This window comes from Nelumbo nucifera, chromosome 8 (genome assembly GCF_055504915.1).
Source record: "Nelumbo nucifera cultivar China Antique chromosome 8, China Antique-T2T, whole genome shotgun sequence".
NCBI classification, from domain to species: Eukaryota; Viridiplantae; Streptophyta; class Magnoliopsida; order Proteales; family Nelumbonaceae; genus Nelumbo; species Nelumbo nucifera.
The window spans coordinates 18193891-18221804 of NC_142656.1; the positions used below are offsets into that span (position 1 = coordinate 18193891).

Consider the following 27914-nt stretch of genomic DNA (forward strand, 5'->3'; position numbering starts at 1 on the left):
CAAACTGATTAAACTCGAGTTCTCTGGTTAGGAGCTAGATATCACCAAAAAAACAAGAGAAACACAGGCAGCCCAGCTGCCTCTTTTAATTAACTATTGAGTGGAATTGGAAAAGAAAGAAGTTCTTCATAATATTGAAAAACTGAAACCCACTTGATTTTATCACAGACAGCCTTGTTATTTCAGACCCTACATAACAATAACAATTCTGTGTCTGAAAAATCTTGGTGGCATCGACTGTTGTTGATTTGGTAAAAATTAAGAGAGAAACAGAAGGTTGAGAATTCGTTAAGAACATCTCCCATAACTTTTTTCCGTTTCTCTAATTTTTCTAACCAAAGGATTTCAGTTGGTTTAATTGATCTATGCCCAATCACGGGGCTATTCTAGGAGGGATCAATTGGAAGATATTTCAAGAATCCAGTCTTCCTCAATTTTATCACTTCAAGCAACTGAATCTTATGTATGGCAGACGGCTATTAGCATGGCGAATGGCAAGGGTGCTGCTTGATCAAATATTCTAGATTTCTAGTGGAAGCAGATAATTATTCCCTCCAACTAGAGGAAAAAGAAGCGATAATTATTCGGTTTGGAGTAGGCATATACCCATTATCAGAAAACCATGGTTCTCCACTTCTGACTGGCATCATCTTTGCCTTGGTACTTCCACCATCATTCCTTGTCTTTTTTAAGAAGAAGATATTTATTTGTTTGCATCACCAGATCTGATTTCATATCAACTGCAAAGTGGGCTCTTGAGGTTGTTTTGGGCCAACAGGGCTGTCTTGAGATTAACCTAACCCTCTTATGGCGAGACCATTATGCTGATAATGGTGAATTGGTGATCCGCTCTTTCTTCTATAACAATCTTGATTTTTTTATTTCGAAAATTAACAATCTTGATGGGGCACTGACGCACTGCTATATTTTGAAGCAACTACACGCAGGTCCCACCTATCAGACTGACATGGCTTCATGATTGGCTATAATCAACCAATAAGAAATTGTGATTGTGCAGTAGTAGCCCATAAGAAATTTTATTGTCTTCAGATGTTGATTTCTGTTCCAAGGGTTCCATGATCAATGAGTGAATCTTATACTATTTCATGGGTTGATTCATATTTAGATTTAAGAGCCATGTGCTGATACAAGTATTTACTTAAAACAAGTATGTAAGTTGAAACAGGGGAGTGCTGAGTGCATCCTTCCAACCAGGCGCAGATTTGCGTGATCTTCTGATGTGGTTTAGCACCTGGCCGGTTAGCTTCACCACCATGGCTTCCACTTAGAAGGTATTCATGTTCGCATCTTGTTGCCTACATTAAATCATTTGCTGATGAAGGTCAGCTGCCTGTTGAGCAAGCTCTTGCATCATGGCTTCATCGAAGAATTTGTTGATGCTCACGTCCTCACTCATGCCCTGTGAAGAATATGTCATTTAATGAAGATCACTTGGGGAGTTTGGGGTGATCACTATCCACTACTAGATTCAAGAGACAGCAGAGAAAAGGAACCATATTGTTTTACTATAAAACACTTTACCTTCCGACGCCTTGTCTTCACCATGAACTCACGAGCAAGGTGCTGAATAGGTGCAGGTTCAAGAGGCCGCAACACTATGCTCTTGTCAAGGGGGTCTCCAGGAACTATGGCCCAATGATCAAATACGGAAAGGCAGAACGCTTGCCCTTGAGTATGGTACCTCAAGTCTGTCTCGAAGCCAAATGATTCTATAACTGGTAGAAATGCCTGGAATACAGATATACAGAAACACCATACTGTAACTGTACCAAACTTACTGATCAAAAAAAAAAATTGTACCAAACTTGCAAAAAGAAAGAAAATGGGAAAAAAATCAATCATGGCAGTTGAGTGCACTAGCCCTACACTATATCAACATTTTTGTAGACAAATAACTCCTATTGTTTAATAACATGTGGAAAACCAACACGGTTTCATGGTTCAGAACTAAGCACAACAAAACCAAGCATTACACATTCAAAAAGAGATCAAAAGCTTCCATGTGGCTTAAGTTGGCAGAATCACATATATAAACTACATTAGGAGTGTACCATCTTATTTGGGTACTTTAAATTGTAATTTATGTAGTTTAATAGGCCAACATACTTTCCAAAATCCATCCTTCTTTAGAATAGTATTTTGTTTCATTACCAAACTTTTATTAGTTAGTAGTTAAGAGTATAAAAATGTTAAATATAGTAAAAGCATATATGCTTAATAGGGCTAGCAATGCTATCTACTCAACATGGTATTTGTACATGCTGATACTAGTTGATTGCCCCCCAATAGGGATTTTCCCTACTAACACCTAGTCTGCCTAGTGAATCAGCCAAAGCATTTGCAAATCTACAAATCCATTTCCATTCCACTACCAAATTCCTAAAGGATTTTGGACTTGGTGCTGCCATTTACCAAGGCTGTCATTATTTAACCATCCCACAACTGTCTTTGAGTAATCCCTAGAGTTTTGAAATCAAGCATCATACTAAAAATACTTCAAACTAGCATTTACTAATAAATAACAATCTTAAGATAATGGAAGTACATTTATATAACCATACCTTCACAATATAAGCTGGGGTGCCTGGCTGAGGAACATCAGCTGTAACATGCCCACGCCGACGAGACAGCACAGTGTAGATTGCAGAGACACAGTCTATTGGAGTTTGTATCTGATAGAAAATGCATATAATCTCACGTAAGTCATCAATGACAAAGGATAACTCAATTAATTTTACATTTGGTAATTTTCTAGTGAATGTTGATGGGATGACATGGCTGTTTGCCCATAAGCATAAAATAAGCAAATAATCTGACCACACAGGAGAGAGAAACCAAAGAACTTGGACTGCATGCTTCTCATAAAAAGCTTCTTCATCAACACTTGCTTCCTTGATGTTTCGTAGACCTTGATTTCAGGTCAGCATTGTAGCAGCTTCCACAAGACCTTGATTTCAGGCAGTATGAAGAACTGCCTAAGGTAACCATTACGTATTGTTTCGTTGGTTTTCAAATCAAAATGCAATTTTTCATGCATATGCTCATAAGCTGAAACCAACATTCTACATAAGCCAACAATTTGGAAGACATGACATTTGAGTGAAGCAACACAATTTTCATGACTTAAACTTGATTTTAGTGCCAGATCATGATGGGCTGGTTATGTGCAGGATCATCAACAGCACCAGAGAGAAGTGATCTTTACAAGTTGAAGGGTATAGAAGTGCTTTAGGCAGACCAAAAAAAGCATGAACTGTTGTAAGAATATGTTGAAGGTCCATAAATTAACAAGGAATTTGGCACTGAACAGAGCAGAATAAAAGAACAGGGTTCATGTAGCCAACCTCATATAGTTGGGACTTGGGACAAGGCTAGTTCAGTTGAGCTGAGCTGAGCTTGACTATAGAGGCTCAAGGTGTTTGAAGCACTAAATGCCAGCATGGAAGATTGAATAAGATGTTTTCTTCACATATTGGCAACCAATCCCTAAGGAAATTAGATATAGGAAGCTGATATAATCATATCTTAACCCAGATCAGAGCACGTCATATTGGGGGAAACTAATATAATCCACTCCTCCTGCATATTTTAGGGGATTTGGGAAGAGGAATGGAAAGATCATTAATAGCAAGGAAAGATACCACCCCAAAGAAGCAAAATGTACTTCAAAGGTCATGTGGCACCCAATCCTAGAGAGGAGGAATGCGAAGTTAGCTACTTGGAAAACAAGGTACCTCTCCAAAGGAGGAAAAGTCGCACTCATCAGGAGTGTGTTGGCAAGCCTCCCAGCCTACTACATGTCCAAGTATCCAATTCCTTCGGAGGTAGCAGAAAAAAATGGAAAAGAAGATGAGAGATTTTCTGTGGTCTGGTTGGAAAGATTCTTCCAAATAGCATCTGGTGAACTGGGACCAGATCCAGATCTGCGAGCCAATCGCCTACGAGGGAATGAGAATTAGGAAGGTAAAAAAACTTCAAGACAGCACTACTGAGCAGATAGTTTTGAAGGTTCTCTAAAGAGCCCAATGAACTATGAAGGAAAACAATAGCTGGGAATTGAGAAATATGGGATCAGAAGCAATAGATGGAAAGCAGAGAACCAATGCCTTATGGATGTGGTGTGTTGAAGAGAATATCCAAAGATTTTCTACGTTTCAGCAAAGGTCTAACGGTTCAAGATTGGAGATGATAGGAGATTGAGATTCTGGTTTGACCCTGAGTGCAGGAACAGAGCACTAAAGGACGCATTCCCATCCCTATTCAATATAGCAGAAAACAAAATGGCCTTGGTTTCGGAAACATATATACAAGAGATGGCAAAAGAAATGTTTGGACCCCCTCTTTCAGAAGGAGTTTTAATAACTGGGAGCTTGAAAGGGTGGTTGGTCTCCTGCCCACACTTCAGAACCAGCAGCTAAACTTGCAATCTCAAGATCAAAGATGATGGAAGTGGACTCACTTTGGTGACCTTACTGTCAAATCCTTTTAAAAGAGCTTAGTTTGTGCCCAGGGAGCAATTCCAAGTAAGGCTATAAGGGGATCCGCAGTTCCCATCAAAAGTAAAGTTCTTTGCTTGGGTGATAACATGGGAGAAGTGCCTTACCAAAGAAATGTTACTGAAGAAGGGATTCAATGTATCAGATTTAATATGCCCCCCCCCCTTTTTTGAGAAAGGTTACGGCCCCTTTGCAATCTGGATGTCAAGACTTCAAGTCATTTGTTTTTACAGTGCAACTTCAGCGCAGCTGTTTGGAACCAGTTATCAGGGCATTAAACTTAAGTCAGTGCTTCCCGAATACTTTGAAAGCACTTTTTGAAGAATGACAGATTCTAGGAACATCCAAGAAAGGGGAAGTGTGCCAGTCAACCATCCTTGTGGCAATTCTGTGGGCTATATGGTTTGAGAGAAATAGCAAAATCTTTGCGCACAAAACATCTTCTAAAGCAGAGGTGGTCAATTTGGTAGTTAAGGAACTTGGAAATCAGTTGTCTATATTAATGTTGGCACTTTTTCTGCTTTTTTGAGAGTGAACCTTTTTTTTATCAATAACAGAATGTTTTATTAGATTATTAAAATTGTGAAACTTTGAGTACAAGAGAGGGGAGGTAAAATATCTTAACTCCCCCACAACAGAGAACAAGAATGAAAGCTAAAAAGTGGCCCAAAACAAAGAATCCTTAAGCACCCCTTGCTTAGCTAACCCATCAGCCATGGAATTAGCACTTCTCCTCACCCAACTGTACTTCACCTCAATATCACTACTCAGCCATTTAAATTTTTTCTTTTCATTTCTGTAGCTCGACAAACCATTGCTGTCTTCCTTCAACCACCTAATTACCACCTCCGAGTCCCCTTCAATGATCAAGCACTGAATGTTTATGCATGTATAGCATAAACTATTTTTATTTCTTTTGAGAGTGAACCTTTTCTGAGGTCCTAAAAGGGTTTATGCGTGTACAGCATCTCATTGTACAGAGGACCATACACTATTTTTATTTTTAATACAACATACTTTAACTTTCTTCAAAAAAAAATAATAGCAAGGAAAGGAAGTTTTGGAGGCAAGAGCAGATATGGGTTTTTGTTTCCCTGATTCTGAAATTCAAGGACAGAAATGTTGTTGGAAAGGATTCTTTGAATTCCATGGAATTTAACAAAAGATGTTATATAGAACCTTTCTATATGTTATCTGTTCTTTTGGGTATTTGCTCCATGCCATGTTCTCCAACTTCAATCTTTTTATTCTCTGTTTTTCTTTTAAAAAAGTTATCTATTTGTAAAAAGAGCAAAAGATGGGGAAATAGAGCAAATGGAGATTGGAGAAACTCATTCCAAATGAAAGAGCAAGGGGGGAAGGGGGGATAACTTAAAGAGTTTAGTTAGCACCCTTCTCCGACACCAATGACCACCTCTTTTTCTGAAAAAGTGAAGGCAAATTTTATTGCCGAGTCAACTAATGGACATAGTACAACAGCGCCCCATTACAGCCAAGCACTGCACAGAGATGGAGGACAGCATTCTTAAAACCAAATTATAGATACAACTTACAAGCATACCATACTTTAGGTACAGTGCCAAACTGCCAATGACCTGTCAGCATGTCCATTTTTCAATACAGTGATAGACAAAGCCCTAAAGGTTTTCATGATGGATAATTAACAAAATAGAAGTTTCTTTTTCGCAATGCAATTTTCTTTTTGGATTGGACTAACTTATTAAGCCAGTAGTTAATACATCTTTTTTTAGATGAGTAACCATCAATTTTATTAATTAAAAATAGCATAAATACACATATTATACATCCATTTGTACCAATTGTAGTTAATACATCCATTTCCTACAAGGCATGTTGTCATTCCTTGGTAAGACAGTACTATCACCCCATCATTTTCCATTTTATATATATGGTTTCTCTTTGTTGTTGCACCACTGAACAATATTTACCTCTACATAGTATACAGGTTCCATAAGCCGTGGTGTTGCCATGAGAAAAGCTGAGTAGGCCACCCGTCGGGCTGTAGGAATGATCTGACCAGTGCCACGATGCAAAGGCTCTGGAGCAACCCTTGCATCAACAATTTTGAATTTTACATTTCTGATTGGCTCATCACAGAGGGGTCCTTCTCGGGCACCCCATTGGAACCTGTTCAGGATTAAGTGATTAACATGAATGCATATGAGAAACTAAACATCATACCATGATAGAGGAAAGAAGGACCAGTATATTTTACCCCTGAACAATAGAATCCTTTACAGCATTCAGCAAATTCTTGTCAACTTCACTAGGGAGGGTATCATCTAATAGGATGTTAGGTCCCTGCATACACATTATTATCAATCAAATAAGTATTATGTATACAACATTGACCAAATGAGAGAGAGAGAGAGAGAAATTTGAGTTTTGATCAGTAAAAAAGGCTGATCTTATTCATACAAAATTGCACATATGATTTAATCAAATGTATGAAATCTGCAGATCTAACAGAGGCTTAGTTATGTATCGCCCTGGCATTATTAGCTGTAATAGCCTTTCCTGTTATACAAGGAACCTCAAAACTAACATCCAACAATGTTAACAATTGGCAGTCCTAGATAAGGTGCCATGAAAAATAGCACATCCATTAAGATACTAAATGCCAAGTTGCCAACAATTTGCTTCTTCCAAGTATCTTGGGAATTTTCTCATATAGCATGCTAATGATGCTCCGAAAAAATTAGAAATTGCCACTCTTAGGCTCCATTTGGTTGCAGTGCAAATGGGCTGACTGGAAATTCCAGCCTATTTTTGTGTCAGGTTTTACTCTGTTTTGCTTATTTGCAAGGAGTAAAACTAGAGTAAAAGATGTGATTCCCCCAATTTATATCAGAAGGTAGGAGGAAGGATGTGTAAATTTTGCATTGATTTTGGGGACGGAAAATTTGCACTGCCAATGAAGCAAATCATAGTTATAATCAAATGCATGCAAATCTAAAACTGGTATGTATTTGTACTGCAAACAGAGACTTAGATAAGGTGTCATGAGAACAGAATATCCTTATTTTACAAATTTTTTATTCATTTTCTTACTTTTATGACATCCCTAAAAATTAAATTAGTTATGAGATTTAGTATTCATGCATAACCATGATGTCCCCATGCTATGATTTTTATACTCAACCCTTGGCATCCTTCCATGTACCAAAGTATAAGTAGAACTGGTTTTTTTTCTGTACAATTTAGGTGGACAGGAGAACCCATGCCTCTTTTATTTTAAAATACCATAAAACCATCCCAACAAAAAAAAAGCAATAAGTATATGCCTTCCTTCATAACTAGATAGTTGTCAGCTACCATAAATAGGATTTATATTACCTGTTTATCAGGCCCAAATGCCCAGATAGACCGTGCTGCAAGCAAATCCCAATCATATTTTGTCTGGAAGAAATCACCAAGTCTCTTTCGAGGCCAATCAATGCTTACAACACCATTCTCAATATCTTCTGCAAGTCCTTTCTCCAAAGGTTCTGCAATCTAAAACACAAAAGCAACAAGTTAACCAAATAATGCCCAATAACCGTGTGCAACTACCACTCGCCACTGGGTCAAAAAAGAAAGCAATAGGCACTTCATTACCATGGTTATTTTATTCTTCTTGTTGGGTGTTTCAGCAAAACATTTCATTGATGACGACTCCACGACTGTTTCGCAAAATGAAACAACAGGATCTGCCACCTACATCAACAGATATATGTCAAGCATCTTGAAACGTACAGCAGAAGACAAGCATAAGCTTAATAAAATATGATAGAAGAATTATAATTATTAAAATAGAAAAGGGAAGGAAATGTGAGCAAGCAGACCTTGACTTCCACTTCAGAATAGAGCTCCCTAAGGTCCTTCATTATAGAATCCAAGTATAACTCCCCAGTACCTAAAATAGTATGTTCACCTGACTCCTCAACTTTGGTAATTGCTAGAGGGTAGCTCTTACTGATCTTTCGGAGACCTTCCACCATCTTGGGTAACTCACTTGGATTCAAAGGCTCAGTTGCTGTCTTGACAACAGGGAGGGTATTGAAACGAAGAGGTCGAAAAATATACACATCTTCATCATAATCCACATTGCAAAGTGTAGCAGTCTTCATAATCGAAGCATCAACACCCTCTATTAGTACCCAAGACCCAGGAGGAGCTTTGCTTATGGGTATGCGATAACGAGATTGATAAACCCACAACTTTGTCACTTCTTTTATGGTCATATCCTCCTCATCATCAGGTGAATAACCTTCTCCCAGTACACGTATGGTCTGGCCGGTCTGAATCTCACCGCTGTAAACTCTACCAAAAGCATCAAATACACTACAATCCGACTTTGGGTAAAGTTTTGTCACATTAATCATCAGTGGACCTGAAGGGTCACAATCTTCCATAGCCTGGTATATTGAAGAATCTCGAGGACCTGTATATATGTGCTCTACCTTCCTCGCTGCAGCACCCTTGGCTGAAGGAATGTGGTTAACCAGCATGTCAGTGAAGCCTGTGGCAGACCCAAAAACTGAACTACAAGCCAACCATAGCAAAGGCCTAACATTTAATCGGTATGCTGCATTGCTAAGAGTTACACCAAGTTCTGAAAGAGTTGCCTCCACACTCTTCCTGTGTTCTCCTATCACCTGACTATAGATTTTGTAGAGAGGCTCAAGGATAAACTGCACAAATGATCTTTCTCCTCCATTTACAGGGGGTTTCCTCTTGAAGACCCTTTCATCAGGATGATAGTACATATCACCCCAAAGACGGGTTGCAAACTTATTAGCATCAAATGGAATTCCATGGAGCTTAACATAAAGCTTGGCAAATGATTGCAAAGTGAAGGACCAACCAGCACTTGAACTTGCAAAACAAACATTTCCAGCAGCAGGATCAACGGTTTGAACACCTCCTGCAGTTGATGAGGCAGCAGATATGTGGTTATTGATTACTTCTATTGTATGCCTTAATTTATGGTATGCATCCTTTGGTGGTAATTTAAGTTCTGTTATCAGCCGGTCAACCTGTAAATAGGCAAACCAGAATACCAGATAACTACATAAGTACATATGGAAGAATACTGCTTTGAGGAAAATGTCAAAGCTGTATAAAGTTGAAAGATTTGCATGTAAAAAGATTGAAAAGAAAAAAAAAATACCTTATTGATTACAACAACTATAGGAAGCCGTTCTTGGATTGCATGACGTATTGCCCTTTCTGTGTTTACCTGCATCAAATAAGCAAAATATATCATACAGATTATCATATTCATGGAATCATGCAAGCAACCGAACTTGATTACAATACAGGAATTATGCAAGGTAAATAAATCAATTGGCAAGAGATCTAACTTCTAAATTTTGCTGGGTAAAATCAGCCAATTGTACTGATGATTTGTTAGCTGAATAAGGTGTCAGGTGGGAGAGAATGCATTGGGCACAGCTTTAGTATATTGAAGTACAAGGACTAGGTGGCCTGTCACCCATGACCCAACTCTGGTTTGACTAATAGTATTGTACACTTAATTTTTTCGTATTTAATCAATAAAGTTACTGTTATCCATCAAAATAATAAGAAAACTATATCATATTGCTTATAATATGCATAGACAGTCTGTAGTAAAAGACCATTACCAAATGATGATCCCAGCTACCTGTGGTCATGGGAGGGGTAGTCTGGTTATATTCTCAAAATCGTAATAATCATATCATAAATTGTAAACATGTTAAATGACTTAAATCAAATTAAATTACGATTATTATCATAAATCATAAGATTATTTCCATTTCTCTAAGTTTGCCAAAAATTGAAAATAGATGTGCTAAAAACTTAAATATATAGAGAGGTGATTTTACCCCATTTTAAATCTCTATAAAACATATATGTACTTAATACAATAGAGTTTACCATTCGCTAAAAGCATAAGATGACACAATCAATTTTTACTTGAAAAGTCAACTAAACTACTGGGGATGAAAGCTGGGTACTGAATTTGAAGAATTTATGCTGCATCGGGCCCACGTTTCTGGGTCAAACCCATTCAAATTTTAACAAACCTCACCCTAAACCCACTCCAACTGCACCCCTTTAATTTACATAAAATGGCTATTTAAGATACAGATGATGGAATTGCTGATAAAAAGAAAAAAGAAAAAAGAAAACATACAGATGGTCAAAAACAAACTCAATAAGGTTTCTAAATAGATCATAAAAACCTAAATAAATCATATTCTAGTAGTACTTTTTAAACAAAGGCCCCTTGAAGAAAATAAAAGAAGCAAAATAAAATGCATAACTAGGTCTCAATTAAATTAATTTGATTTCCATGAATCACATAAAATGTAAGATTCACAAATTGAATCATATGATTCAAAGAGTAATCATAGATATAAGCAGAAAATGATTCAAACGTAAGATTTGAATTGAAACCCTAGGGACTCGCAATTTGAATCGTGAACCATATTATAAACCTACGATTTTGACAACTCCTTAAGCAGTTAATCATGTGAAAACCAGCCATTCTTTTACAAATAAAAGTGGTCCAATTCTCCTATTAACTAACATTTTTTCTGCTTCATGTTTTGATTGTTGAGTCAGTTATTGTGCTGATGTACTTAGCCAACATATGACGGGCAGTAAAACCTGCAATGCATACTTTCTCATGACAACAAACTCAATGTAATATATATGGAATTAGCATGTTATATGAAGGTCAGTAAATCTGCATCTCGATTTTGACTTTTTCCCCATCTTTTTCTATCATTTCAAGATCAAAATGCATTAATTGGAAAAAAGTTGAGCAAGGTGCCAACCAGCTGGTTGGTAAGGTCTCCTGCTGGTGGTAGCGGAGACTAGGGATCAAGTCCCACCTGCACCTGGGTTGGGGGATAGGCTACCCCCCCCCCCGGCGGTTGTGTAGCCCTTCAAAAGATATCAAAAATTGGCAAAAGTTGATGAAAGATAGAAATACCTCCTCCCATGAGCTTATGGTAAGGAAATTCAACATCTACAGTAGCAGGTTACATTCCTCAATATATGAGGAATACCACTAGGAATTAAAGTATAGAGGCATGCAAAGGCATCAATTCCATTTTCCCTGCATGTGACATCCCTACATAGATATTAATGATATTAATGAAAATAATAAAGTTTATAATGGTAAATAAATAAGATGTTATCAAAAGCTTTAAGTTCCAACCCTCCAAATACCACTTTACTCATTTGCCCATCTTAAGAGTTTATTGGAATTTAATTGTGCTTAACGAAAAAGAAAATTCACTCAAACATATTTCAAATAAAGATCCTTCAGGAAGGTCCCACTTCTAATTAGACCTTCTTTATTTACTCTCAGTCTCTCCCCTCTCATGAGATTCCTATTCACATTATTTTTCATCATCCATGTCTTACCCCTACCATATGGGGATTCACATTACTTTTCATTACAAACACATTTTTTCTTTTCAATATAAAGAGAACTCTTTATGTTACTAGTTAACATGGGTATTAATTATATTTTTTTAATAAGTATTTTTGTCACAGTCAATGAATCTCCTATTTAAGGTTTCCAAATAATATCCTACTTACTTATTTTAGAAAAGCCATCTCTTTTCCAAAATGTGTAGGATTCTTAGGCCAAGTACTTCAGTATGTAGAAATTTTTTTCCTACTTCAAGACATTACAATCTAGAAGAATTCTTCCTCCTTTATCCATCACACCCCCCAATCTTGAACCAAAAAACATGAAGGGTCTTCATACTATTCCCAATGCCTAGAGATGTAACATATTAATCTTTTCTTGTTACAGTATTAGCTGCAACATGTGTTTACATTGTAGCCTGTCCGTGCCATTGGAGGACACCACTAGTAACTAGCCTTGGAAAGTATTGCTTATTACATATTTGTAAGTGTCCTAAAAGTTGTGAAAGCTCAATCAGACGGAATGGCACAATTGTTAAAATTACAAGGGCTTACAAGAAATAAGATCTTAGATTCTGGTGATGGTTGTAACAGTCATAACAAGGATCAAGTTGTATATAATAGTGTTTTGATTCCTAAGAAAGATGATCATAGCATAGAAAGTACAAAACCCATCCATCTGTAGAGATAAAGGCATCAGTAGTCAGAAGTTGAAGCACTAGGAGAAGTTTTTATTGTAAACAAGACCGACCCTGCCTTCATGAAGGCCCCAACCTCCTAGGATTAAGAGCATATAACATCTTAAAATCATACTGGCTACTTAAAGTAAAGAAACTAAGAGACTGACAAACACATTGAGAGTTTGACATGCTTAAATTGTTGAGTGCTTGAAGCACTTTGGTACAACCCACATCCATTTTCTTTCACTTTCACTTTGAATTTGTTTTAGATGCCATGCTTACATATTTGATTTGAGCTAACAAGCTTTTTAAAACATTTAACTTTTTATTTTTGGAAACCCATGCTTTCATATTTTTTATGTATTGACTAAAACTTGGATCTAAGTAAACTGCAATTGGGCTCAGTAGTATACTGCATTCTTCAAATTCTTATGCTGCATTCTTGTAGGTGGTTAAGGATGTTTTGAATCTGGTTGGAGTGGAGTGGTGAGAACGAGGATGTGGGAAAAGGGAAGAGTAGAAAGAAGATGGGGGTGGAAGCACGGTATAACCTAGCTCGTGTAGGCGGAGGAGTTAGGAGTAGGAAGAAGATGGGGGGTGGAAGCATGGCCAAGTTTTGGGGAAACTTCCTTAAAAAGTTCGGGAGCTAGATCATTCCTGGAAACAGCAATTGAAGGTGTACAGGCGAGAAAGCTCTTCTTGCAAAGGTGCCTGGTGGAATGTTTGGACTGGAATATCCCAGTAGAAGAGTTTGAAGTGTGGGCGACAGGAAGTTGGAGAGCGGTGGGATGGTTGAGAGTCAAGAAATTAATCGAGGACTGCTACCTTTTCATCTTCCCTTCGGAGGACGAGGCAGAGTGGGTCCTCTTGAATGGACCTTAGTATATCAGCCGGAACATACTGGCCCTGGATTAGTAGATGGAAACGGCGGCGAGTCTGCTACCGGAAAAGCTAAACAGCTCAAACAACCCAAAGGAGATCTGGTCAAGAGTCTTTGGGCTCCCACTCCCTCTATGGTGCCCGAGCATGATTTAAGGGATTGGCAATTTGTGTGGGGGTTTTCTGGGAACAGGCGATTCTGTGGAAGAGCTGAAGACGTGTAACGGGTGAGAATGAAAGTCAAGGCTGGAGGGGTGATTACGGAGAGGTTAGAAAGAGTTGCAGGTGATTTTTCTTGCTAGGTGTGGCTTTGACAGGAGAAGAGACAGAAGGTGAGCCTAAAAGAAAAGAGGGAGAGGGAGGAAAGAGAAAGGTTTTTAGGGGGCAATTCAGTTATGGGAGAGACAGTGGTTTTGATCCAAGATGAGATGGACAGCTCTGGGGGAAGACCGATGCTAGAGATTGGAGAGGAAGGTGCTTTTATTGGTGAGGCTGGAGCTGGAAGACAACCCGTGTTCAGGGCTTGTGACAGGGAAGTTGCCTCGTTTGTCATGTGGGGTGAGATGAAGAATACTCTGGAGAACCGTCCGATCTTGGAGTGTGACAGAGTGGGTTCTTTGAAGGTGTCCCCTCTTTCAAATTTCAAATTGGGGAAAGAAGATCCCTCTAAAGAATGGTTAAAGAAAACTTTATTAGAATGCCTTAAGGACCTTCAGCTGCTACCAGTTGGAGCTATAAGTGGGGGGTGGGGTGGAATAAGAGAAAAATTAAACAATGAAGGGGTGAGACTAAAAGAAGTTGGAGATTTTGGGGAAAGGATAGCCTTGGAAAAGGATGGTTCGAACACACTTAACTCGGTCCCAGAGAACCGAGACCATCCGAATCGGAACCGGTTGTAGGGTAACCCGAATCCGACCTATCTTAACCAAAGAGAAGACCGACCCTGTCTGACGGAAGGCCCAAACTAGCTCTTGGCTCCTCCCCAACCAATCAACAATGATAAGAGAACCCATGGTCAGGCCTCGAAAAAAAGAGATAGCCAGAACAGATTGTGACCGAAACCTATCCAGACTCCGCCAAGAGCACAGCAATCGAAATTTTCCTCCCCGATGTCGACAGGCTCAGGTAACTCATCAACTGTTGTTCCTACCCCTCATGATGTGGGAGAAAACAGGATCCTAACCCTCTCTCTGTTCCAAAATCCTGAGGTAGAGGTGACAAAGGCTACCCCTTGGCTATTCTAGAATAGACCTGTTCATGGGTCGGGTAGCCCGATGGCCCGGCCCGGCCCAGCCTACACCCCAGTCGGGCTTGGTCATGTAATTAGGCCTACGGGCCTGGCCTCGGGCCTAACACAGTAAGCCCGACTGTGTTTCGGGCCGGGCTCGGGATTTGTCAAAAAAGCCTGGCCCGACTCAGCATTATATATTTTATAAAATATATAGTATGTATTTTATATATTATATAAATAATATAATATTTATTGAAATATATATTCATAATTTAATATACATTTTTTATTCTTTTCTTTATAATCTCTCTCTCTATTCAGTCGCTTCAGCAGTAGTAACAGTATGGGCTAAATTTCGGGCTCGGGCCCAGGCCCGAGCTTCGGGCTTTTAATGAGGGTCGGGGTCGGAACCAAGTTGTAGGCCCGATGGTCGAGCCGAGCTCGGGCTCGGGCCTTAGAAAAATCTGTTAATATAGAGTGAAAGCCCAACCCGGCCCATGAACAGGTCTATTCTAGAAGTTGGGGTCCCTCTAACCCAAGGGCTGGAAGATGTTGAGGCTCACGCAATTTCTCGGGCGTATGGGTAACGAAGGGAAGAGGGAAGGAACTGTGATCAAGATGCTCTTTCAAAAGCAAAGGAAAAAGGGGAAGGGGATGGGAGAAGAGAAGATAAAGGTAACAAGGTGGCGGAAACCTCAAACTAGGTTATGTCAAAACTGTTGGGAACTTGGGATTGGGAAAATTCCTGGGGGTTTCAATAGAGGGTTTGGAGGAAGAGACAATAAGATACCTGGAAAGCATTGAAAAAAGATGTCTGGAAGAGAGGAAAATTACTTGCAAAAAATGGGAATTCGGGGGTAAGGAAAAACAGGGAAATGATGAGGCTGTCTTGGGGTCTAAATGACAATGTGGGAAAAGGGGAGGGTGTGTCAAAAGGGGGAGGGGGAAGAAGAAGGTCTAGGGGGTTTTGGAGAGCTCTCTGTCTTATGGATCTGAAAATTATTTCTTGGAATGTGAGGGGGTTGGGTTCAGGAAGGAGGAGGATGGTGGTGTGTGGCTTCCTGAGTAGGTTGAAGTCAGATGTAATCTTCTTCCAAGAGACAAAGCTGGAATATGTGGAGGCAGGGGTGGTAAGAAGCATATGGGGGCAAGGTCAAGTAAGATGAGTGAGCAAGCTGACCAGAGGTTCAGCTGGTGGTTTACTAATTTTATGGGACAGGCAAAAATGTAAGTTAATTTCTTCTCAAGTAGGGGAATATTCAATATCTATAATTTTGGAGTTTGAAGAAGGCACTCAAAGGCAATTCACCAAAGTGTATGGTCTGATAGTCAGCTCAGATAGGGAGAGACTTTGGGAGGATTTAACAAATGCTAGAAGGGGGCTCAGCATTTCATTGTGTCTTGGCTTGGGAGGTGACTTTAATGTTGTCAGGTTCATGGGGGACAGAAAGGGAGAAACTCGGACAACTAGGGATATGAGAAGGTTTGCGGACTTTATTAACCAGTTTGACTTAATTGATCTGCCTCTCTTAGGAGGGCAATACACCTGGACAAACAATCAAGAGAACCCAGCTCTGGTTAAACTTGACAGATTTTTAATCTTGCCGGATTGGGAGGATACCTATCAGCAAGTGAAGCAAGTGGCCCTTCCGAGGCTTGTTTCTGATCATACTCCAATTCAGCTGAGTTGTGGAGGTCAGGGTTCCAAAAAATGTCCTTTCAAGATGGAGAATGCTTGGTTCGAAGAAGAGAACTTAGTGCCTCTACTTTCTTCAAAGCGGACAGAATTAAACTATGAGGGTTCTAGCTCTTATATCTTGGCAAAGAAGTTAAGTTCAATTAAAGATTTTCTTAAATCTTGGAAGCAGGAATTTAAGAGATCAGTCTGAATCTGAAAAGAAAAAGTGCCTTGACCTAATCAAAGAAATAGACTTGGCCGAGGAGAATGATCCATTACTTGAAGAAGATAGGAAGAAAAGGTCTAAAGCAAAGCTGGTACTTGATAAGGAAAAGAATCAATCATATTGAAAAATTGGAGTTTGAAGGCCATGTGGGTGAATCTTGGACTGAATTAAAAAACATAGCAACCCGCTACTTCTCAAATCTGTTCAAGGAGAGATGGAAAAGGAGACCTCTCCCACTAGATCTGCCTTTTAATAAATTATCAGCAGCACAACAAAGAGAGTTAGAAGCTCCATTTTTAGAGGAAGAAGTGTGGCAAGTGATTAAAAAAACTGGAAGTGGATAAGTCACCAGGGACGGATGGTCTCACAAACATTTTTTATAAGAAGTGTTGGGAGGTAATTAAAGTGGACCTTCTTAAAGTGTTTCACGAGTTCCATTCTAATGTTGCCCTTGAGAGAAGTTTGAATGCTACTTTCATATCTCTGATTCCAAAGGTGGAAGGAGCTACAAATATGAGGTATTTCAGACCTATAAGCTTATTGAACAGCTTCTATAAAATCCTGGCCAAAGTTCTGGCTGAAAGAATGAAGAAGGTCCTAAACTCGGCGATAACCAAGAATCAATTTGCTTTTGTGCCAGAAAGACAAATGCTGGACAGTGTTCTAGTGGCAAATGAACTAATTGATTCAAGGAAAAGAAAAGGAAAACCTGGGCTGCTATGCAACTTAGACTTGAAAAAGGCCTATGATCACTTGAATTGGAGATGCTTGGATTTTGTACTGTAAAGAATGAATTTTGGGTAAAAGTGGAGTACTTGGATTGAAGCATGCACCCCTTCTCCAAAACTTTCAGTCTTGGTTGATGGTTAGTTGGCTGGCTTCTTCAAGAGTTCTAGAGGTCTTCAGCAAGGAGACCCTCTCTCTCCTCTTCTATTCATTTGTGTGACGGAGGTTCTTTCTGCCTTTGTGAGTAGGGTGGGAGAGGAGGACCTTTGGCAAGGTTTTGAAGCGACTCCGAGTGGATAAAAGGTGTAGTTGCTTCAATTTGCTGATGATACCCTATGCTTCATTGATGCTAACTTGGAGCAATTGGGTGTGCTTCTTGGGGTGTTGTGCTGGTTTGAAGTAGTCTCAAGCTTGAAAGTCAACTGGGTCAAGAACAGGTTAATTCCAGTGGGATTGGTGGAAAATATAGAAAACTTGGCAGAGGCGCTTGCCTGCCAAGTTGGTTTCCTTCCAACTACTTATCTTGGTCTCCCTCTAGGAGAGTATTTTAAAAGTCGCACCTCAGGCGCACCTAGGCGCAGAGGCAAGGTGCATTCCAGGCCTTGCGCCTCGCCCAGGCTAAGGCGCATGCACCTCACGCAAGCGCTCACCATAGTGCCTAGGCGTGCGCCTTAGGTCAGGCGCCAGGCGGCCCAGGCGAGCGCCTTGTCACAGTTTTCAAATGTTTGTATAGTTTTGTTTAATAGATTATCATTAGCATCTATAAAAAGTGTTGTTCTTTTATTTTTTTAAACCTATTGTATATCATATAGTAAAAATAATAAAAAATAGAGGGGAAAGTATCAAAAAAACTTCCTAAAACAAGAAAAAAAGGAGGGATACGAACCGTTTTCTTCAAAAGGCTGGAAGAGGAAGGAACTCAGGAAGAACAGCAATTGCATGGTCGAACTCCAGGAGGAACAGCAGCATACTATTGCCATATTCAATCGAAAATAGATATTCTCCTCCTCCTCCTCCTCCTCTTCTTCTTCTTCCAGAACTGTTTTGGATTGTGAAACAGGGGCTCCGCCCTAGCCTTCTTCTTCTTCCAGTTCGTTTGTGTTTTTCCAGTTCGTTTTCTTCATTGTGTATTTACTTTTTTTTTCTTTTTTGCTCTCTGGTTTGCGCCAAAAACAGGGGCTCCGCCCCTCCTCCTCTTTCTTCCATAATCATCATTGATTCATTTCATTGTTTTTTTTTCATTGCTGTTCTAAACCGAAAACAGTGGCTCCGCCCTTTCGTCTTCTTCGTTGCTTATTTACTTTTTTTTTTGTTTTTTGCTCTCTGGTTTGCGCCAAAAAACAGGGGCTCCACCCCTCCTCCTCTTTCTTCCTTATTCTTTGTTTTATTTTTTTTTTTCATTGCTGTTTTAAACCGAAAAACAGGGAAGGAGCCCCTTCTTTTTCACTGTGTTTGCACCAAAAACAGGGGCTCCGCCCCTCTATCTCTTTCTTCCTTATTCATTTTTTTATTTTTTTTCCATTGCTGTTTTAAACCGAGAACAGGGGCTCCGCCCCTTCTTCTTCTTCACTGTGTTTGTACCAAAAAACAGGGGTGGAGTCCCTTCTTCTTTTTCACTGTGTTTGCACCAAAAACAGGGGCTACGCCCCTTCATCTTCTTCACTGTAACATTGAATTTTTCTAAAAAAGAATAAACAGCATACAGCCTTTTCATATAACTTTTTATCAGTATTATTCATCAAAAGCAGCACAGTTGGAGTATTTGATTTCCTATTTCACAAAGAACTGTGGGCTTCACAAGAACTTGATTCTGTGTTTTTTTTCTTTCACAATTCCACACTTCCACTTTATTTTTATTTCTTCCACAGTTGCTGTTTGCACTGAAAATAGCCTCCTTCTTCTTCTTCTTCCTCCCTGCTGTATTTCTTTCTTTCTTTTTTTTTTTTTTAATTTCCACTGGTTTCCTATTTCCATTAATTTCATCATTTTACACATTATTTATTTATTTCTTCTACTGATTTATTTTAATTTTATCATCAGTGTTTTGTAGTTCCGTGCAAGAATATTTCATAAGAAATGGCTGATGTGAGTGCCAGTCAGGAGGAAAGCCAAGGAACTCAAGGAAGTAGAAGGGATCCAGCTTGGAAATATTGTCACTTGCAAGATCCCAAGAATACCAATGCAGTGACATGTAATTTTTGTGGAAAAATTACTAATGGGGGAATTTATAGAGCCAAGGAACACATCATTGGTGGCAGGAAGAATACAAAAGCTTGCACTAAATGTCCTAAAGATGTTAGAGAAGAGATCTTGGCTTATATGAACAAAAAAAAAATATCTGTGAAAGAAAGTATGAGTGGGGAAAAAGAGGGCACTCGCATTTTAGATTTTGATGACTTTGAGAATATGATTGGAGATGAAGATGATTTGGGAGATGATGTTCACATACTTGGAGCTAGTGGCCAAGGGAGATCTGGTAGTGGTGTAAATGCAACTTCAAAGACTAGGCCTTTGGGGTCTATGACTGAGGAATCAACTTCTAAACCCAATAGGCCACCACCTATAAAACGACAAAGGGGCCCCATGGATAGATTTATTTCTACACCTAGCCCAGAACAAGTTGTGGAAATGAGAAAAGAGCAGAAGAGATTAAAGCAAACAACCATTAGTGATGCATATAACAAAGAGGCAAGAGAACAAGTTTCTATACGCGTTGCTAGATGGTTCTATCAAGCAGGTATTCCCTTAAATACCATTCGTTTAAAATGTTTTGAGGCAATGTTGGAGGCAGTTGAACAATATGGGCTGGGATACAAACCCCCAAGTTATTATGAGATGCAAGTTCCTCTTTTGAAAAAAGAAGTGAAACACACAAAGACATTATTGCAACACCACAAGGAGATGTGGGAAAAGTGGGGCTGTTCTTTAATGTCTGATGGGTGGACGAACAGAAAAGATAGGACCCTCATAAACTTTTTGGTCCATAGTCGTGCTGGGACCATGTTTAAAGATTGATGCTTCAAATGAGGTGAAAACAACTGACAAGTTGTTTTTATTATTTGACAAGATGGTGGAGAAAATAGGGGCAAAAAATGTTCTTCAAGTGATCACAGACAATGCTTCAAACTATGTTTTAGCTGGTAAGTTTTTTTACTTTTATAATTTCTTTATTGTTATTTGTTATTATTTTTTGTAGTCTTTAACTTTTCAATTTACACGTGTTTGATTATTTTATTGTGTTATTGCCTTTAGGGAAATATTTGATGGCAAAACACCCTCATTTAACTTGGACCCCGTGTGTACTCACTGTCTGGATTTGATTTTGGAAGATATTGAAAGTTGCCAGTTATAAGTAAAACAATTGAAAGGGCTATTGCACTTGCAGGATATATTTATAATCATCCGGGGTTGTTAAATTTAATGAGGAAGTACACAAACCAGAGAGAGTGAATCCGGCCAGCAAAGACCCACTTTGCCACTTCCTTTCTCACTCTGCAGAGCATTTATAAACAACAGAAGAACTTGAGAGATCTTTTTAATTCAAAGGATTGGAATGAAAGCAAGTGGGTGAAGGAAATAAAGGGGAAAAGGGTAGCGGAGACGGTGATGATGCCCACTTTTTGGAACAACGTCGTCTTCACACTTAAGGTGTGTAGTCCACTTGTGCGGGTCTTGAGATTGGTGGACCGTGGGAACAAGCCTTCAATGGGTTACATTTATGAAGCCATGGATAGGGCAAAGGAAGCCATTACAAGTGCATTTGGTGGACATGAGGAAAAATATAAAACACATTTTTGAAATCATTGAAAAGAGGTGAGAGGGTCAACTCCACTAACCATTGCATGCAGCAGGCTTTTATTTAAATCCAAAGTTTTACTATGATGATGCTGAAGGGATTGATTCAGATGAAGAAATCATCACCGGGCTTTATAAAGTAATTGAATTGTTTGAAAAGGACAGAAACAAGATCAATGCAATCATTGATGAGATAAACAAATATAAAAATGCAGAGGGTGTTTTTGGTCTTGATATGGCTATTTGGCAAAGAAAGGTGAAAGCACCGGGTAAGTAACATTGACTTAATAGTTTGTTTATTTAATTATTTAGTATTTTTTATGTATTTAAATAAAAATTTAATTAATATTTTGTTATTATTTAATTTTTTACAGCTGATTGGTGGGTTTCATATGGTGTTTTGGCTACAAAAGATTACAATCAAAGTTCTTAGTTTGACATGCAGTGCATCTGGATGTGAGAGAAATTGGAGTGTATTTGAGCATGTAATTAAAACTTCACTTATGTTGATACTTTTAGTTTTTAAACTTATCTTTATTAATCAATCTTATGTTTTATGAATTTATGCAGATCCATACCAAAAAAAGGAATCAGTTGGATCAAAAGCGCTTGAATGACTTAGTCTTCATTAAGTTCAATCAATTGCTTAAAGAGAACTTTGATTCACGTAGTGTCACTGACCCTATATCTTTGAAAGATATAGATGAAAGTAACGAATGGTTATTAGGGGAGATGGCACGTGAAGATGGTGGAGCTGAAAATGATTTGGTATTTGACGATGATTCTTTAACATGGGGAGATGTGGCTCTTGCTTCGAGAGTCGAAGAGCCAATAAGGACCACAAGAAATAGAGGTTCAAGTGTAGCTTCAACCTCTCATGCAAGAGCAACAACATCAGCCAATGCAAGAAGGTCTATAGGGGGTTCAAGTTCTCAACTTCGTTTGGAAGATGAAGAATTTGAGGAAGAAGAATCGGAAGAGGAGTTGGGAGACTATAATTCTAATGAAGAGGATGATGAAGTTGAACTTCCAAATGAAGAAGATGATGAGGAAGAAGATTATGGAAATGAAGAGTGAATAGGTGACTTGTGTTTTTTTTTAAAGGCTTGAAGAATGAAGATCTACTCTTTTTTTGTTTGTTTTGTTTAAGGTTGAGTCTGACGTGTTTTTTTATCCATATTCCATACTTGTTTTTTGTTAATATTGACTATTGATCTTGAATCTTGATCAACCATCAAGAGACGTGAATGTGAATTTGTCTCATGTGTGAATTTACTGATTTTACTTACTAGATATTAGATTAGATGTAGTGATTTCAGATTTAGTGACTGTGATAAGTAGCTAAGTCATAAGTGGTATTGAGTATTGACTATTGACTACTGAGATTTGAGGCTTAATTGTTTAACTTTAACACCATGGAGAGTGGGGACTTGGACTTGGACACTTAGAGAGGTAAGTGTCTTTTTAACTTCTTTTATATTTGTATTTTTGTATCTTATCTTATCCATGAATCATGATATTTAAATTATTTGTATTATAAAAGCACATTGGTGACAGTGACATTGCTTTAACATCTTTTAATATTTGAATAATATGATTATTTTTATTTCATTATTTGAACCATTGATAGTTTGATTGTTTGAATTTGATAATTGATACTATGTTAGACACTTAGACTAACTCTTAGTTATTAGTAACTAACTTAGTATGTTATTGTAAGTATTTAATTGTTTAGAACTTTATAGTTTTTTTATCAGTATTTAGAACTTTATAGTTTATACTTTAGAGCTTAGACTTTAGACTTTAGAATAGAAATTAGAACTTTAGATTGCATTGTCATACTCATATCTTAACTCTCAACTCGTGGAAATTTAGATTGTATTGTTTTTGTATTTTTTCTGATTTTTTTTAATTTTTATGTATTTTTTCATTTTTTTTTTTTACATTTCCTGAAAATTCTATGCGGCTTTTTCACGCCTCGCCTTGCGCCTTACGCCTCGGGCACAAATTGGCCCCTGTGCCTTTTTTGCGCCTTGCGCTTTTAAAACACTTTAATGTACCTCATCTCTGATTTGGGAGCCGGTGGTGGATAGGTTAGAAAGGAAACCGGCATGTTGGAAGGCCAAATATCTTACTTTGGGGGGAAGAATTACTCTACTCAAGAGTGCATTATCAAATCTTCCTTCCTATCTTCTGTCTCTTTTCCCAATGCCAAGAAAAGTAGCCCAAGGAGTGGAAAGATTGCAGAGGGATTTTTTATGGAAATGGTGGGAAGAAGACAAGAAAATTCACTTGGTTAGCTAGGATCGAGTTTGTGCTCCAAAAGACAAAGGTGGACTAGGGATTAGAAAAATAAAGGTCTTCAATAAGGCTCTTTTGGGGAAATGGATTTGGAGATTTGGCAGAGAAAGAGGAAGCTGGTGGAGGAGATTAATTGCAGCCAAGTACAATCCAGACAATGGGGACTGGATTACTACCAATTCCTTGATCTCTCTTGGGTGCTCGAGTTGGAAGAAAATCATGGAAGTCTTCCCTTTATTGACTAATGGTCTTTTGGTAAAGTTGGGGAATGACCGGAGGATTAGGTTCTAGAAGGATGTGTGGTGCACTAATAGACCCCTTGTCGGGGTGTTCCCTCAGCTGTTCCAAATGGCAGAAAACCAATAAGCCATGGTTGCTGACTGCTAAGAGATTAGAGACAACACTTGTCTTTGGGGCCCCTCTCTCAGAAGGCATTTCCAAGACTGGGAACTAGATCAAGTCTCAGGGCTGTCAGAGATGTTATCTACTCAGTCTCTGGATTTATCACAAGAAGATTCTTGGATTTGATCTTGGAGCAAAGATGACCTGTTTTTTGTTACTTCATTTGCCAGGATCCTTTCAACTGATCAAGGTGCTGATTTCCCTGCTGATAAAGTCTGGAACCAGACTGTCCCTTCAAAGCTTAATGCTTTGATCTGGGCTGTGGCTCGGGATAAGTGCCTTATCGAGAAGAATCTGGAGAGGAGAGGTATGCAGCTGCAGGATTATTCTTGTCTGCCAGTAACCAAGGGGAGGAAGACAGCAACCACCTATTTCTGCATTGTCCCATCTCCAGTAAAATCTGGAACCACTTCTCCTCTAGGCAGCTATCTTGAACCATGCCTGCAACTGTTCTCAATTCCTGCGACTGTAATTAGCACCATTTGGGCTGGAAGAAACAAAAGAATTTTCCAGGATAAACACAACACTGTGGATCAACTGTTGTCCTGTACTGTTGGAAAACTAATCTCTTGGAATGCTGTTGCTTTAGGGGTTTCAACGGTTCAACCAAGGGTTTTGGGAGCCCAGCTGATTGCAGGCAGTTTCTAACTGTATTATTTTCTGGCTTCTTGGTCCCCGGTTTTATGGTTTTAGGGCCTCTTGTATTCTGTAATCTGGTTCTGTTCTAATAAAATTTGCTTTGCCTTCTTCAAAAAAAATATATTTTATATGTATTGACGTTTAAAAAAGTGTTTGTAATACCTCTCCTTGCACCTTGCACCTTAGGCACTAGAAGCCCCTTGTGTTTTATTACACCTCTCTGCTCTCGCTTTTGAAACATTGCATAGGTCAACTACTTGAGCTTAAAGCTGAAAGTTGACAAAACAGTCTTGTTTTATCACGTGGACAAAAGTTAGGGTGTCAAATCTTGACCTCCTTTCTTGTTCAATATAAAGATGCTCTATTGGCTTGACAATGGTGTCGTTGAACAAGTTATTTGACAACCTATCCAACAGACCCAAGATCGCCCAATTCAGACATGAACTTAGAAAGTTATTACCAATTTACAGAAAACCAAACCAATGAGTATGTAACAAGATTATTCTATTTTTTTGGTTATTTGAATTTTGAATTGTAGCTTTATTAGTTTTGGGTAATGGTAGGTACTATTTTAGAAGATGATTTCTTACTAGAAATTCATATCAAGCTTGTAATGAGCCTATTTTGGGAAGTTTCTTAATATCCCATTCTAGTGGATACTTAGGTCTACCAGTGCTATAGTTGATAACTTAGAGTCGGTCAAAACAGGGTTGCTACTTCTAATTGTAAGATGGTTGTGTGTGTTGTTGCAGACCCTTCAAAATGGGTTCCGTGCCCATGTCAAACACTTCAGTTTTTAGTATAAATTCCATGACAGACGCCTTGCCCAAGCATTGGAAAGGGAGATTCTTGTTTTTTTTACCTCATTGCGTTTGATGCATTTGTTCTTGTTTTTACTTGCCAAACATAATTTAGACGTAAATAATATTGCTCTCCAGTGAACAAATCATCAAATTCAAAGCTAGAGAGCAAACAAAACCAGGGTTTGGGGCCCAGTAAAGATAATACGAAGCAACCAGAAAAAGAAAAAAAGTTATAAGTCGAAAAAAAAGGCATTTTCACGCACCTTGAAGATTGAAAACGGTCTAAAAGTAGAAAATGATAAGGAACTTACCATTACTCCCTCAGCAGCATCAACAATCAACACAGCACCATCAGCAAGTCTGAGTGCGGCAGTCATCTCATCAGAGAAATTGACATGGCCAGGGGTATCCATAATATTACATAGATAGGATTTAGAATTACTATCTTCAAGAACAAGCGACATAGGCACCGCCTTGATGGAAATCTTCCTCTCTTGCTCATCAATTCTTGTGTCCGTGTACCTCATGTGCTTCTCACTGTTCGGATCAAAAGTAGAAATGTGATGAGTCTGCTCAATCAACATGTCCATGAAAAGAGTCTTCCCATGCTGCAAATGCCCCACGAGTGCAACATTCCTAACCAGCGCCGGATTCGACATGAGACCCAAAAGGAACTGCGTCGACACATAAGTCGACGAATCCTTCACACCCAACTCAAACTTAATATTCCTAACAGGCTTAATTATAGACTGTTCCAATGGCTGTTCATCTTCATCCATAACCAGAGTCTCGACATCCTCACCGTACACCTCCTCGGCAGTAGGGTAATACTTCTTGTCCTCGGCAAGTACAATTTGGTTATCCATGTCGACATCATTAGACGCAGTTATCCACCCGGAGATACCAGCTGCGGTGGCGTCATCCTCATCGGAGGCGTCCCTTTCTTCCCCGGGTTTGTCCGGGAGGTCTTCGTCTTCATCCTCCCCTTCGCTCTCTTGGTCGGACACGATGTCGGGTCCTATGTAGTTGCCAAACTCGTCATACAAGCTATCGTCCATGGCGAATCTGAAACTGCAAAGGATGAATATTAAGAAATGCGAAGTTAGGGTTCTGATTTAGTTGTTTCAGAATTCTCTGTTCATTTGTGTTTGGAGCTGGAGATGAAAAAAAAAATGGAAATTGCAGAAAAAGGAAAGGAAGAGAAGCGGAGCGCACCTGGATAGTGGAGACGGGAGATTGGGAGCTGGGAGAGCGAAGATGTCAAAGAGGACAAGAGCGGGAGTGGAGCTGCGTCTGGGTTTAGAGAGGGCTTTTTGGTTAACTTTCAGACCGACCTAAAATTCGGCTCATGAAGTCATGATGTATAAACCGGAATACATCGAATCGACCTGCATTGATATCGACCGTTTGATCAGTATCACTTTTGCCACCTTGAGATGGGCATCACAGAGCGCAGCGAAAAAACTTGGTGGCGATTGATATAGACCGTTAGATCAGTATCTCTTTTGCCCTCCTTCGGACTCCAAGGTCGCGATTGAAGGATGCATGGGAATTTTTTTTATTTTTATTAGGATATCAGATTGACGCCCCACAGGCACATTGAGAATATCTCGTATATTTTAGTCAAAGAAATGTCCCCAATACACGGATGGGATGGACTGTTGGGCGTGCGGAGAGTTCGGCTTCAGTACCGTTGGAATAATCTTTTATATCGGAAATATCTTTCCATTACACAAGTACTAGATATTCTCAATATAGGTTGTTCGAATGAACTTTGCACTGACTGATCCGACTATTTATGTTTGATCCAAAGATCTGATAGGGGTGATCCCAATTCAATCAAATATAATCGGATCTCAGATCCATTTGCACCCGTAATGCGACTTGTTATATTGGCTATTACACACTATCTTGAATCTTCTGAGTATTGAAAAAAAAAAATCTTCTGGGTGTATTGGGAGGTTTAACTATGATACTAGAAAGACATATATCGAAAGAGTAAAAATTAGATAAGCTAAGATGGCTGTCCACGGTTTTGTCTAAAAAAGTAAAATACTTTAGCCTTTAGGCCTTTTTTAGGGTCCACTCCATCTCAGAAGTGGAAAATTATTTTCCCAATGTATTTATTCCTAGTTCTCATATAAACAGCATCCCTCTTGAATTTGGAATATTTCCCCTCACCCATTAACATTGATCCGAACTATATGATCGAATTATCAATTTCGAGGTGGAGTAGACGGTAAAATCATAATCTTTTATTGATGATATAATTTAGTAGTCGATTGCACCTCTTTGGTTGTACACTTGTACTAGTTTATTTGTAATATCTTTTGCACTACCTTAAAAAAAAAAAATCTAGGGTGTGTTTGGATTGTTTGAATGGGAAGTCTTTCTCATCAATTTGATTCGATGAGGAATTAGGATATTCAAATTTTTTTATTTGATTTCACGTGGAACTATATCAACATATTTGATTTCGTTTTTTTTTTTTTTTTTTTTGATAAAACGAGATAATAACAGAATGGCCACACAACTCTAGGGGTGGCACGTCTCCAAAAATCTACGCAAAAAAATAACGTTAAAGGTATAGGAATCAGTCCAATCAA

General features: G+C 38.8%; 1 protein-coding gene across 2 annotated transcripts; it reads right to left on the reverse strand.

Annotated features, from left to right (window-relative positions):
- Nucleotides 1-1010: 1010 nt before the first annotated feature.
- Nucleotides 1011-26661, reverse strand: MEE5 (Ribosomal protein S5/Elongation factor G/III/V family protein). Of its 2 annotated transcripts, none has more exons than XM_010246454.3 (11): nt 26524-26661; nt 25620-26379; nt 9691-9759; nt 8363-9556; nt 8136-8234; nt 7875-8033; nt 6754-6839; nt 6467-6665; nt 2583-2693; nt 1543-1749; nt 1011-1420 (listed from the first exon to the last, which is right to left on the reverse strand). In XM_010246454.3, exons 2-11 carry the CDS (start codon nt 26364-26366, stop codon nt 1322-1324), a joined length of 2970 nt encoding a protein of 989 aa, XP_010244756.1. In that variant the 5' UTR covers nt 26367-26379; nt 26524-26661; the 3' UTR covers nt 1011-1321. The 2 variants fall into 2 exon arrangements, with proteins under 2 accessions (XP_010244756.1, XP_010244757.1); XM_010246455.3 differs by having other exon boundaries at nt 25620-26373; nt 26524-26638.
- Nucleotides 26662-27914: the final 1253 nt, after the last annotated feature.

Bases quoted from the DNA above. Each gene is read 5' to 3' on its own strand.
- MEE5 (XM_010246454.3), bottom strand. From the start codon at position 26,366: ATGGACGATAGCTTGTATGACGAGTTTGGCAACTACATAGGACCCGAC. The intron at 9,760-25,619 runs GTAAGTTCCTTA...TATTTGATGCAG, and splicing joins ATGCTGCTGAGGGAGTAATG to GTAAACACAGAAAGGGCAAT. The intron at 6,840-7,874 runs GTAATATAAATC...ATGTGTATGCAG, and splicing joins CATTTGGGCCTGATAAACAG to GGACCTAACATCCTATTAGA.